Source organism: Neoarius graeffei, chromosome 25, assembly GCF_027579695.1.
Source record: "Neoarius graeffei isolate fNeoGra1 chromosome 25, fNeoGra1.pri, whole genome shotgun sequence".
In the NCBI taxonomy this organism is placed as follows: domain Eukaryota; kingdom Metazoa; phylum Chordata; class Actinopteri; order Siluriformes; family Ariidae; genus Neoarius; species Neoarius graeffei.
Window position 1 is genome coordinate 15,578,472 of NC_083593.1, and position 12,641 is coordinate 15,591,112.

Below are 12,641 nucleotides of genomic sequence, written 5' to 3' on the forward strand. Positions count from 1 at the left end.
CAACTGAATATGGTTTCGTTTTAAAAGGAATAAACTGACCATCTAACTAATGAGCGTGTTCCAAAATAATTAGGAAAAGTGAAGACTGCTAGCTTTCATTCAATCAGAGAAATAAATAAATAAATAAATAATAATAATAACACTGCCAGTGTTCCTGTAAACGAAGCTGTTTGTAATTGACGGATTAGACACCAGGAGCATGTTTAATGGAGCTCAGAAGTGCTTTTGGATTTCAGTACAGTGCACAAAGCAATTATATATGACTCTGCAAAGCAAGTGTACTGTGTTTTTTTTGTTTTGTTTTCTTTTTAAATTTAAATTGTTTTTACTCTCTGTGAAATACCTGAAAAATCAAAAGTGCGATTCGAAGTGAACACTTATTTCTTTAAAATTAAGAGTTAGCAAAATCCTGTTCATGTATTTGGCGAGTTACTATGCAAGTGACTTGGTGAGTGTTTGCATATGTGTGTGTGTGTGTGTGTGTGTGTGTGTGTGTGAGAGAGAGAGAGAGTACCATATGTTGGACTGTGCTTTAAAACTTATTAATACAGTTTTGAAATTAATGCACTCATATTCTTTCAAGTACAGCCAAGAGTAGCTCTTCATCACGAGACCATATTTTTGAAAACAAACTTCGTGTTCTTTAATTTGATTAAAAAGATTTAAAAAAAAAAAAACAACATACACTACCGTTCAAAAGTTCGGGGTCACCCAGACAATTTTGTGTTTTCCATGAAAAGTCACACTTTTATTTACCACCATAAGTTGTAAAATGAATAGAAAATATAGCCAAGACATTTTTCTGGCCATTTTGAGCATTTAATCGACCCCACAAATGTGATGCTCCAGAAACTCAATCTGCTCAAAGGAAGGTCAGTTTTATAGCTTCTCTAAAGAGCTCAACTGTTTTCAGCTGTGCTAACATGATTGTCCAAGGGTTTTCTAATCATCCATTAGCCTTCTGAGGCAATGAGCAAACACATTGTACCATTAGAACACTGGAGTGAGAGTTGCTGGAAATGGGCCTCTATACACCTATGGAGATATTGCACCAAAAACCAGCTAGAATAGTCATTTACCACATTAGCAATGTATAGAGTGGATTTCTGATTAGTTTAAAGTGATCTGCATTGAAAAGAGCAGTGCTTTTCTTTCAAAAATAAGGACATTTCAAAGTGACCCCAAACTTTTGAACGGTAGTGTAAAGCTGGGGTGTGCAGAACATGTGTTGGGTGTGTACGGCGCGGGCGACATTCCTCCCACACGCCATCATGTAACACACCTAGTTCGGGTCTTTGCAGGTACGGTTAAATACAATGCTGTTTTTACTTTACTCAGATTAGTACCATCTATAGGCTGCACGTAGACACAGAGCACTATGCAAATAACGACATCGCTGTTTACCTAGAAACACCTGGATAATCCAGCATATACCACTGAACATTCAAATATACAGAGCACTTTCGTGCATGTAAGGATACGGGACTGTGCAAAAGTCTTAGGCACGTGTAAAGAAACGCTGTCAACCAAAAACGGCTTAAAAAATAATGAAATGAAATGTTTCAACTTAAAAAAACAACAACTATAAACTGCAGTAAGCCATAATAAACGAATAAATGAACAAAATCAATATTTGGTCTGAGACGACCCTTTGCTTTAAAAAAAAAAAGCAGTTTTCGGTACAATGAGTGCAGTTTTATAAGGAAATCTAATGAGCTGTAGGTTTTACTGAGCATCTTACAGAACCAGCCACAGTTCTTCTGGACACTCTGACCGTCACACTCGCTTCTTCATTTTGCACCATGATTTTGTCAGTAGCCTTCAGCAGAGCATTTTTTAACATAGTTACTGGGAGACCAAATGGTCTCCCAGTGGCCAGATTTGGTCTCCTAGTCAATGCCAAACCAGCTTCACTGGGAGACCAAATTTTAAACCAAGTTATGTCTTATCATTTGGTTCAATCATCTCATCTCATCTCATTATCTGTAGCCGCTTTATCCTGTTCTACAGGGTCGCAGGCAAGCTGGAGCCTATCCCAGCTGACTATGGGCGAAAGGCGGGGTACACCCTGGACAAGTCGCCAGGTCATCACAGGGCTGACACATAGACACAGACAACCATTCACACTCACATTCACACCTACGGTCAATTTAGAGTCGCCAGTTAACCTAACCTGCATGTCTTTGGACTGTGGGGGAAACCGGAGCACCCGGAGGAAACCCACGCGGACAACATGCAAACTCCGCACAGAAAGGCCCTCGCCGGTCACGGGGCTCGAACTCGGACCTTCTTGCTGTGAGGCGACAGCGCTAACCACTACACCACCGTGCCGCCCTCTTGGTTCAATCAGTTGCAATTAATTAACCAAGTACCATGTAAGTATACATTTAACAAGGAAAACTTGGCACTGCATTAACTATGTTGATATTATGCTGGCTGAAACAAGGATTCGTAATGCGGCAATTTGCATCACAGAATATGCCGCAGCGGTGCAGCCGCATGGACTCTGGGGCCTGTGATTGTACTGCCTAGTGGAAAATCCTTAAAAAATGCTCTGGCCTTCAGTGCTCTCTTATGTAATATGCTGCTCAGATACAAACTTTTTTTTTTTCTTGTAACATTTAATTTTGTCCTGGAAAACGAATGTTTGGAACGCTGTAATGTTTTGACTCGATAATGTAGAAGTCATCAAATAGAGCTCTATCACAAAGTTTGTATGCAAAAAAAAAAAAGAACAGGGTGCCTAAGACTTTTGCACAGTACTGGAGATCCAATACATATTAGTTTATTAGTTGGGGTTTCCATGAACCTGCTGAACGCACAATTTAAAAAAAAAAAAAAAAAAGAGTAACGGAAACACGTGAAGCTCAAATAAACTCTTGAATATCAATTGAAACTCTCAGAAGCTTATACGCTCGCATGAAGTGGCTTTCCGGACGATTCAGCAAAGCAGTATTTTGCAAAATCGAAGCAACTTTTTTTTGCATTTGATTAAACGACGGCTATCGCAGTGGATTCGGTCAAAGTCTGGTGCCGAATATCAGGTCTCAGAGAACTGAATGACTATCACGAGAGGAGAAAAACGCAGCTTGAATCGCAAAACAAACAAACATCGCTCAGCGGAAACACGGTCCATTTTGCAATTGTTTTTTGTCAACTTTTTTTTTTAAATCACTTCTATTTTGCGTAACATTGCAATGGAAACCGGCTACTGCTTCATAGTCTTAAAGATATTTTCACAAAAGCACCATAGTAGAATTTTGTACCAATTGTAAATGTTAACAATGATGTTAACGCCCAGGTACAAATTTATTTCTAAATACTAATGTATATTTTACTTCAAATGAAAACAAGTAGTTTTGATTTATATTGAGGGACTAGAAATGAGAAAGCAGTGAGGAACGAGGCACAACTCTTCCTCTCATGAAGCTGGTTAAGATGGGGCGGCCTTGGGCTGAAGTGCCCTTGAGCAAGGCACCTAACCCCTAACTGATCCCCGGGCGCTGTAGCATAGCTGCCCACTGCTCTGGGTATGTGCGTGTGCTCATTGCTCGCTTGTGTGTGTGTGTGTGTGTGTGCGTGTGCGTGCGCATGCATGTGTTCACTGCTTCAGATGGGTGAAATGCAGAGGACAAATTTCACTGTGCTTGAGTGTGCATATGACAAATAAGGGCTTCTATTCGAAAATGCCAAGAGTGTGTGCAAAGATGAATGAGGAAATGCGTTAAGAATATAAATGTAATAATATCATTTTGAGTCGGATCACTTTTGTTGGACAATAGCAACAGAGTTAACCCCTGCGTCCGAAATCGCTCCCTACTCACTATATAGGGCACTATATAGCGAGGACGCCATTTTGTAGCGCTGTCCGAAACCTTAGTGAGGATTATTTACACCCTATATAGTGCACTCAAAGTATCCCACAATGCATGACGAAAAGTAGTGTACAACCGATGGTCACTAACCAAAGCAATATATCCCATCATGCATTGCGGTTGCGCTGAAAGAAATCAAATTAAGTCTCAAATTTGATTTAATAAAAGGCAGCGGCAAAGAAGTATTCAGGCTTGATTTAAGAAAAAAATACTGAAAGATGCAGGTACTTTGTACTGATTAATGTGGGAAATCCGCTCGGTTTCGGACAGCACTACAAAATGGCGTCCTCACTATATAGTGCCCTATATAGTGAGTAAGGAGCGATTTCGGACACAGGGTCAGTATAATATGGATTTATCACAAAAATACATGCATGTATCGATTATTTTGAAAACCCACCAGCCGACTGATCTGGCACGTTTTAATTGTGCGACAGTAATGATGTAAATACCAGCGCGACGGACTAGTATCCGAAAACGTTTTTTCATTTTACCAATGAGCTCATTATATAGTCCTCTATATAGTAATTCCCTATATAGGGAGTAGTGAACAAGTGAGCGATTTCGGACACAGGGAATGTCATCACTGTTATTTAAAAAAAACAAAACAACAACCAGTAACTAACAGGAAAAATAGTAATAGTATATTAGAAAATAGTTAAACAATTAAGAAAAGACCATATAGACTGGCATATAGAAATGTCATGAATCACATGACACAGTACTGTGCAAAAGTCTTAGGCACCCTTTTTTTTCATACAAAAACTTTGTTATAGATTTCTATTTTATGACTTCTACATTACCGAGTCGGTACAAAAACGTTTTAGAAACGTTTGAAAAAACGTTTTAGAAATGTTTGAAAAAACGTTTTAGAAACGTTTGAAAGAAAACACTGCGTTCCAAACGTTCGTTTTCCAGGACAATGTTAAATGTTACAGGAAAAAAAAGTTTGTATCCGAGCAGCATATTACATAAGAGAGCACTTTTCAGATTAAAAAAAAGAAAACTTAATGAAATCTACTGGGTTTTGGTGCAAAATTAAGAAACGAGTGTGACAGTCAAAGCATCCAGAAGAACTGTGGCTCGTTCTGCAAGATGCTCAGTATCAGTAAAACTTCCAGCTCCTTATATTTCCTTATAAAACTGCACTCGTACCTGAGACTACTATTTTTTTTTTTTTTTTAAGCAAAGGGTCGTCTCATACCAAATATCGACTTTGTTTCATTTATTATGGCTTACTGCTTACTGTATTTTTTTTTTTAGGTTGAAAATTTTCATTTAATCATTTTTAAGCCATTTTTGCTCTACAGCATTTCTTTACGTGTGCCTAAGACTTTTGCACAGAACTGAGATAGATGTGTGTGTATGGAGACCTGCATACTTTGCGTGCCTTCGCATCAGTGCTGTGTATGTGGACGCATCACTAAGCTGTAGCTCCCACAAAGCTCAGCTTAGATCCTGAGCCGCAGCTGCTTTAGAAAGCAATTTGTAGCTGAAGTGGCGAGCGGTGGCCCTCGCCGTCTCCGACCTGCCCTGCTAATTTGCGCAGCAAAATAGATCAAAGTCCAGCCTGCGCTCGGCTTTTGTTTTCACATGCAAATCATCTCTCCCCCCCCCTTTTTTTTTTTCCACAGACGTTAACCCTTTGCTTTGGCTGGTGTCAGTGTCCTTTTCGAGCGCAACTCAATCACGCTCAATGAGACATAGATCAATTTCAGGGGACTGGGAGCTTAGTTTTAGCCCCACCACTACCACCATCACACCCACACACACACCAAATAGACATTTCTCTGAGCTGAGGTAATCTTCTTAAATGTCAGAGATTACAACTAATCCTGATCTGGAAAAAAAAAAAAAAAAAGAAAAAAGAAAATGACTACATTTGTGTAAAAAGTCCTACCACTTTTTTTTTTTTAATGGTAGTAATTAGATGAAATTCATAATAATCCGAAACACATCGTAAGTTGTATTCGAGTGTAGCTCCTCTGTGTTCCTTTTCTCACAGGTCGAGCTGACGGGTAACAGCATATTCGAGTACATCCATCCGTCCGACCATGACGAGATGACCGCAGTGCTGAGCGCTCACCAGCCGCTTCACCCGCACTTTCTCCCAGGTTTGCGGGCTTCCCTCACACACAAATATATACCCATGTGCGTCAGACACTTCTCACTCAGCGCACAGGCACGAATACGAACACACACAGCGCTGATCTGTCATGTTTGCGTGTGTCTCAGAGTACGAGATGGAGCGATCCTTCTTCCTCAGGATGAAGTGTGTATTAGCCAAGCGGAACGCAGGCCTGACGTGCGGCGGTTACAAGGTAATCTCTCACTCACTGTAAACATCTGGCTGAGAAACACCTCTCCCAACTCAACAGCTTTGTGTACACTGTAAATGATTCCAGAGCTGCCTTTGCTCAATGAAGATGTTATAGGCCTGGGAATATAATCAGCACGATTCTTTCTTTCTTTTTTTTTTTGAAAGACTAAAAGAGACCTGTGTTTTCTCTCGCATATTTGAACTTGACAAGGCAAGTGATTAATAACACTCTACGTAGGAAAATGGACAGATTTTATAATCAAATGGCGGCGTGTTCCCACCAGGTTGGGAATGAGTTGCTGCCCCAAGTGAAGAAGTTCAAGTATCTTGAGGTCTTGTTCACGAGCGATGGTAAAACGGAGCGTGAGACGGACAGGTGGATTGGGGCGGCGTCAGCAGTAATACGGGTGTTGTCGTGGTGAAGAGGGAGCTGAGCTGGAAGGCAAAGATTTACCAGTCAATCTACATTCCAACCCTCACCTATGGTCATGAGTTTTGGGTAGTGACCAAAAGGATGAGATCACAGATACAGGCGGCTGAAACGACCTTTCTCCGTAGGGTGGCTGGGCTCACCCTTAGAGACAGGACGAGGAGCTCAGACATTCGGAGGGATCTCGGAGTACAGCCGCTGCTCCTTCATGTCAAAAGGAGTCGGCTGAGGTGGTTCTGATTAGGACGCCTCCTGGGCGTCTTCGTTTGGAGGTTTTCCGGGCACGTCCAACTGCGAGGAGACCTCGGGTAGACCCAGAACACGCTGGAGAGATTATATAGCTCATCTGGACTGGCAGCGCCTTGGGATCCCCTCAGAGGAACTGGAAAGCGTTGCCGGTGAGAGGGACGCCTGGAATACCCTGCTGCCACTGCGACCCGACTTCGGATAAGTGGAAGAAAATGGATGGATAGATAGATTTATTTATTTGGGTAAAAATCACGTGCATGTAAGACAATATAATAATATACAATTGAACTAAATACAGGAAACCAAAACCAAGGATAGCCCAACAAAGTGTAAAACACTTATTTCCATCGTGGTCCAAAGGAAAGTTTCAGGATGGCGCTATGTTGACTGTTTAATACACTTAATTTCATGATTATCAATATTAAATGTGTACAAATGGCACTAAGTAGAATAAAAAAATAAATAAATAAAAACTTTAATGGCACAAAACTGAATTGCGAGCTAAACATGGATATAAAAGGCAAGACGCAATAGTATAATAATTATGTACCCAAGAGTATTACCATAGAAGGATCACATCAAGAACCTTATCGCAGAACATGCAAAAGGCTAACCGCAGACCAGTTAAATTCAACTGAGCAGTTTATGAGCGTCCGCCATGATGGTGGATCTACAAAGCAACTAGGACGGCAGCCGCTGAAAGCATGTCTGTAAACAATGCCGAATTCTCAGTATTACCACGATTTGAACAATCGAGCGAAGATTCGATACAAAGAGAAGATAGATATGTGTGGTTTTGACCCATATTATTAAAAAAAGTCAGACTTTTCTGAAGATAAGACGCTTCTACTGACCATCGAGTACCCAGATATCGCGTTCTATCTGGTTCGGCTGCCGAAGAATCAAGTCCGACCTTGAATGAAACACAGCCCATTTTCTGAGTGGGTGCCCAGTCTGGATTGTTTCAATCATATAATTTTTCTGGCGCTCCTAGAAGCGAAATGGTAATACACGTGTTAAAATTATAACAACGACCGAGTGAAGCACGACAAGAGAACGCTCGTTTTCTAGCAAAATTCTAGCAACACGAAATAAAATTCTTCCATGATGTTATCGAGAAAGCTTTTGAATCTCACCTGAGATAAAACGATTACTGCAAACACGAGCTGTTTTGGTTTTAGCCTCCGTTAGATCAGCCCTGCCGATGTTGTTCAGCCGCGCTCGTCTCGTCTCCGTACTAAGCCTCAGAGTTTCCTCGCCCTCTTTCTGAATCACGGACGGAATTCTAAAAAATCGGAACGTGCCACGGTCACGAGTACTGTTGTGACCGCAACCATATACAGCACAAAGATATGGCAGAGCTAAAAGAACGCTTAAAGCAGTGGAAAAACAAAGAGTTGCGCACGGGACACGTGACTGTTTTGTACGGAACATCGCTTGATGCCGGATTTGTACAGTATATCCACCAACATGGCCGACATCCGGGTTTCTATTTTGCCTTGACGTCACTTGCAAGTCAAGGAGATATAAATTTTGTATTAAGATCGAAAGGTAGATTAGGGCTCGTCCTAATACCTGGCCTGATATCTGATAGTAATGAAGCCACTGAAAATCTTGAAAACACTGAAAAACTGACAAGTTGCGTTAATTAAATGCAGTGACATAGAACTGATTTGTGTTAATCAAAAGAATTTGGAGCACGAACATTTTAATCAGGGATCATCTCCCTGTAACATCTCGCAAAGCTCCTGCTTCAGCTGAGGAAACCCTCCCGGCCTCCATCACTATAAATCAGCCTCCCGATTGCTTATTTGTTTGTAATTTACATTGGCAGTAAACAAGCTTGGGATGTTGAAGAGAGAATGAATAAATGAATGAATGAATAAATGAATGAATGAATGAATGAAGTGCTGGATTCAGAGGCAGAGCTGCACATCCAGATAAACGACGCCAACTGCATGGTGAGAGCATGTGTGTGTCCTATTAAACAACATCGAGACCCTTGGCGGAGTTTATCTGACCAAAATAAGCACAGACAGAACATACTCACATAACACACACACACACACACACACACACACATCGTTCCTCGTCCATCAGCACATCCCACGTAGGAAGATCTGCTTTCCAGATTACAGGAGGTGAGCTTGAAGAGGAAGAAGAGAAAAGGATCAGTGGGGAAAAGTGTGTGTACTTGGTCTAGTGTGTGTGTGTGTGTGAGAAAGATGTGATGTGCAGCCTTACAGCAGCACACACGTTCTTCTACTTAGAATAAATGTCAAGAATCAGTTACACGCATTATATTTCGTCTGGTAAAAACGATGGACTATTCTGCAAGAATATGCAAGTTTCATTTCTAAACAGTTTGTCCGACATGCACAGGAACATCCGCGAGGAAGAAAAGAGGAAGAATTTACTCGTACAGAATTATCAACAATTAATATGTAAATATATAAATGCAAAAAAATTCTTATATTTAATTCCCCCCCCTTTTCTGCAGTTAGCTGTGAAATAAGTAACCGAGTCGAAAACACAATGATCAAAATACACAAATGCAGCTACGTAGCTAAATTATTAAAGCTATACGGCCTTTCGGTTTCATAAAATCACTGAAATTTAGTTCCCTCTGAAATTTGATCGTTGTGATATGTTTTTCTGGAATATCTCACAAAATATCAGGCCATTCTGTGGCTTATTTCATTTCACGGGATTTCCGAGCAAATAACGCGCATAAAAATCGCTCGCTTCGCGCAGTCAAGCAGACAGAGGAAGTCCGGTGTGCGCATGCGCAGGTTTACCTTGACCGTGCACTGACTGTTCCGTCATTCCGTTGCTAAACGAACAGCTGATCACACCGAGGTGCTCGCTGACCGCCGATATTTATTCGTTTGGTCCTGCGTTTCCTTTCTTTCGCAACATGACGTCTTTTCTTCTCGCTTTCCGTTACTGTCGTCGGTCTTTCACGTTTCATTTTCTTTCACGTCCTCTCCTGTTTCAAATTTGTATCCCACAATGCCTTGCACGAACAGGGAAAGCCCACTACGTCATGGATGACATAGTATCTTGTATTGCGTCATGGTGAAGCAGGAAAAAATAGCGCAGAATTTAGGGCCCACATGGCCCTAAATTCATTCATTGTTCTATTTTTCACACAAAATGAATAAAATTGGAAGCCTGCGATTCGAATTCGGTAGCTTTCGGTCCACTAAACAAAAATAATTCGGTGTTAGGAAAATTCTTTTGATGACCTACACTTAAATTCTGAAAGGCTGTATAGCTTTAATAAGTAACTATTAATTATGCGTCCCAGGTTTCTTTTAGTACTTTTAAAAACAAACCTTGTGAGTCAATACTACAAGATCACTGAAAATAAAGAATAAGGGAACTAACTTTTCTTCTTCCCGGGATCTTCAAGAAATTTTCCTGATGCAACTTCCTGTTAAACGTCAGTACATGTGGAATATTTCATGGCGTGAAGCTGTCCAGGTAAAAGGGTTCCCTTAAATAAAGGAAAATTTATCGAGGGTTCCTCATGATATTACAGATATACAGCATGAAATGATCTTATTGTGTTCGATCATTTTGCTTCTTTCTAGAAATAGGCTCTTGAAAATATGCTCAATTATGTGCGAAGAGGTTATGAATATCAAGCTTAAAACGTGTGAAAATAGATAAGGTAGATATAAGGTATTGGAAAAACAAGCTATTAAATATACAATATTACACAATGGTGAGAAGACACGAAGTTTATCTTCGAGTGGTGAAAATATTTTCAACACAAGATGATAAACTTCATATCTTCGCGCTGCCGTGTAATGTTCTTTATATTATATTATATAGACACATCAACAAAAAATACACAAGTTAATCGAAAGGATTTAATTCTGAACCAGTTCGCCATTTTGTCAACACACGTCCAGTCAGCAGGAAAACACTGGGAGCGACATCATCGGCGTGAAATATTGGAAATTATTCATATAGGAGACTTTCTCAATGGAATAAAAACATGTATTCTATTCCCTTCTAGTGAGTTTCACTCATTTGGTTTGATAGCATGCAATATTGTTTGCATATCGCTTATCCTACGTATATTACATCATTCTGTCCAATGGAGAACGAGTGTCGAATATGGTTTACGATATTGCATGGTTGTCAAGACAGCATGACGTCACACGTTGGAAACGGAAAACTTCCGCACTAGTGAGCGACTGTGACAATTTGTAAACAAACATGGCCGCCAGGTTTGCTTTGTTAAATACAAAAGATTTTGAGAATTTTGAAAGAGAAAGACACGTTGAACACCTGAAAGATATGTGTATGTATAATAAGTGTTGCCAGGCAAAACAAACCTTACCCGGTAGCACTTATGATGAATATGAAGGAAGATATCACGAAAAAAAAAATCAGTACCCTATGGGTCCATGTGGCTACTGCTTATAAATAAAATAGTTTTCTGATCCCATGTCCATACAGTAAATATAGCGCATATATATTTACTGTGAGGCAGTAGCCACAAAAATGAAGCGTCATCCAAACATGAACAATTTAAAAATCACAGAAGTAAAATATACCAAGTGTCTGTACTTCATATTATTCGACTCTTACAGTTTCCGAAACTGAAACCTCCGAACCGAGGCTGACACACACACACTGTCGCCATGACCCAAACACTTATTTCCCGGAAATGGCCCAGTGCTAGAGCTCAGTGGAACGCACTTTCTCTCCGTAATAAGGATAAACGTGCCTGAAAGCTGGCGGCATGGTGGTGTAGTGGTTAGTGCTGTCGTCTCACAGCAAGAAGGTCCGGGTTCGAGCCCCGTGGCCGGCGAGGGCCTTTCTGTGCGGAGTTTGCATGTTCGCCCCGTGTCCGCGTGGGTTTCCTCCGGGTGCTCCGGTTTCCCCCACAGTCCAAAGACATGCAGGTTAGGTTAACTGGTGACTCTAAATTGACCGTAGGTGTGAATGTGAGTGTGAATAGTTGTCTGTGTCTATGTGTCAGCCCTGTGATGACATGGTGACTTGTCCAGGGTGTACCCTGCCTTTCGCCCGTAGCCAGCTGGGATAGGCTCCAGCTTGCCTGCGACCCTGTAGAACAGGATAAAGCGGCTACAGATAATGAGATGAGATGCCTGAAAGCCATTTCTTTATTCCATTTATTTTGAATGGTGAACTGAATTGTATACATTCACCGGTCAGTTTAATTGGAACACGTGTATGCGCAGTGGGCAATCGTTACACTCTTACAGCACAATGACGCAGTGGCTAGTGCTTATATATGATGCAGTAGACACAACAAAAACGATTTTAACTTTTTTGGTGACCTTGACCAGATGACCCTCAAAATGTTGGAGGTTCTATTTGAGACCAATGCCCATCTATCCTAAAAGCTTCATGAAGATTGATCCAGCTGTTTTCCCGTAATATCATTAACAAAAAACAAACAAAGAAGCCCAACCGAAAACAATACCTCGCTCCGTAGCGGACGAGGTAACAATTACATTGGCTGGCTTTTTTTCGTGGTCCATTAGATATATTCCATTCAGCTATTTGTCTTCGACTCGGTCAATATCACGCTAGCTGAAATGGAATATATACGACAGGCCACTCAACGCCAGCCAATATTATTTAAATATGTCACTCAGATCTGCGATGTATTTCATATGAAAAATGCAAGTTTTTCAACACGAGAAGATAAACTTCATATCTTCAAGCCAACGTGTGATTTTCTTCTCATCATATAGACACATTCAGAAATAAAAAGTACCTT

At 40.7% G+C, this 12,641-nt stretch overlaps 2 protein-coding genes across 2 annotated transcripts in view; one reads left to right on the forward strand and one right to left on the reverse strand.

Moving 5' to 3' along the window:
• The window catches only part of sim2 (SIM bHLH transcription factor 2), a 29,767-nt gene that overhangs the window by 5,864 nt on the left and 11,262 nt on the right, over positions 1-12,641 (forward strand). The window contains exons 4-5 of the mRNA XM_060909151.1: positions 5,881-5,989; positions 6,111-6,196. Of these exons, the coding sequence (XP_060765134.1) occupies positions 5,881-5,989; positions 6,111-6,196 (195 nt within the window). The remainder of the gene's footprint in view (positions 1-5,880; positions 5,990-6,110; positions 6,197-12,641) is intronic.
• The window catches only part of hlcs (holocarboxylase synthetase (biotin-(proprionyl-CoA-carboxylase (ATP-hydrolysing)) ligase)), a 96,735-nt gene continuing 91,486 nt past the window's right edge, over positions 7,393-12,641 (reverse strand). Inside the window, exon 12 of the mRNA XM_060909149.1 lies at positions 7,393-9,020. Within this exon, the coding sequence (XP_060765132.1) occupies positions 8,697-9,020 (324 nt within the window). The 3' untranslated portion in view covers positions 7,393-8,696. The remainder of the gene's footprint in view (positions 9,021-12,641) is intronic.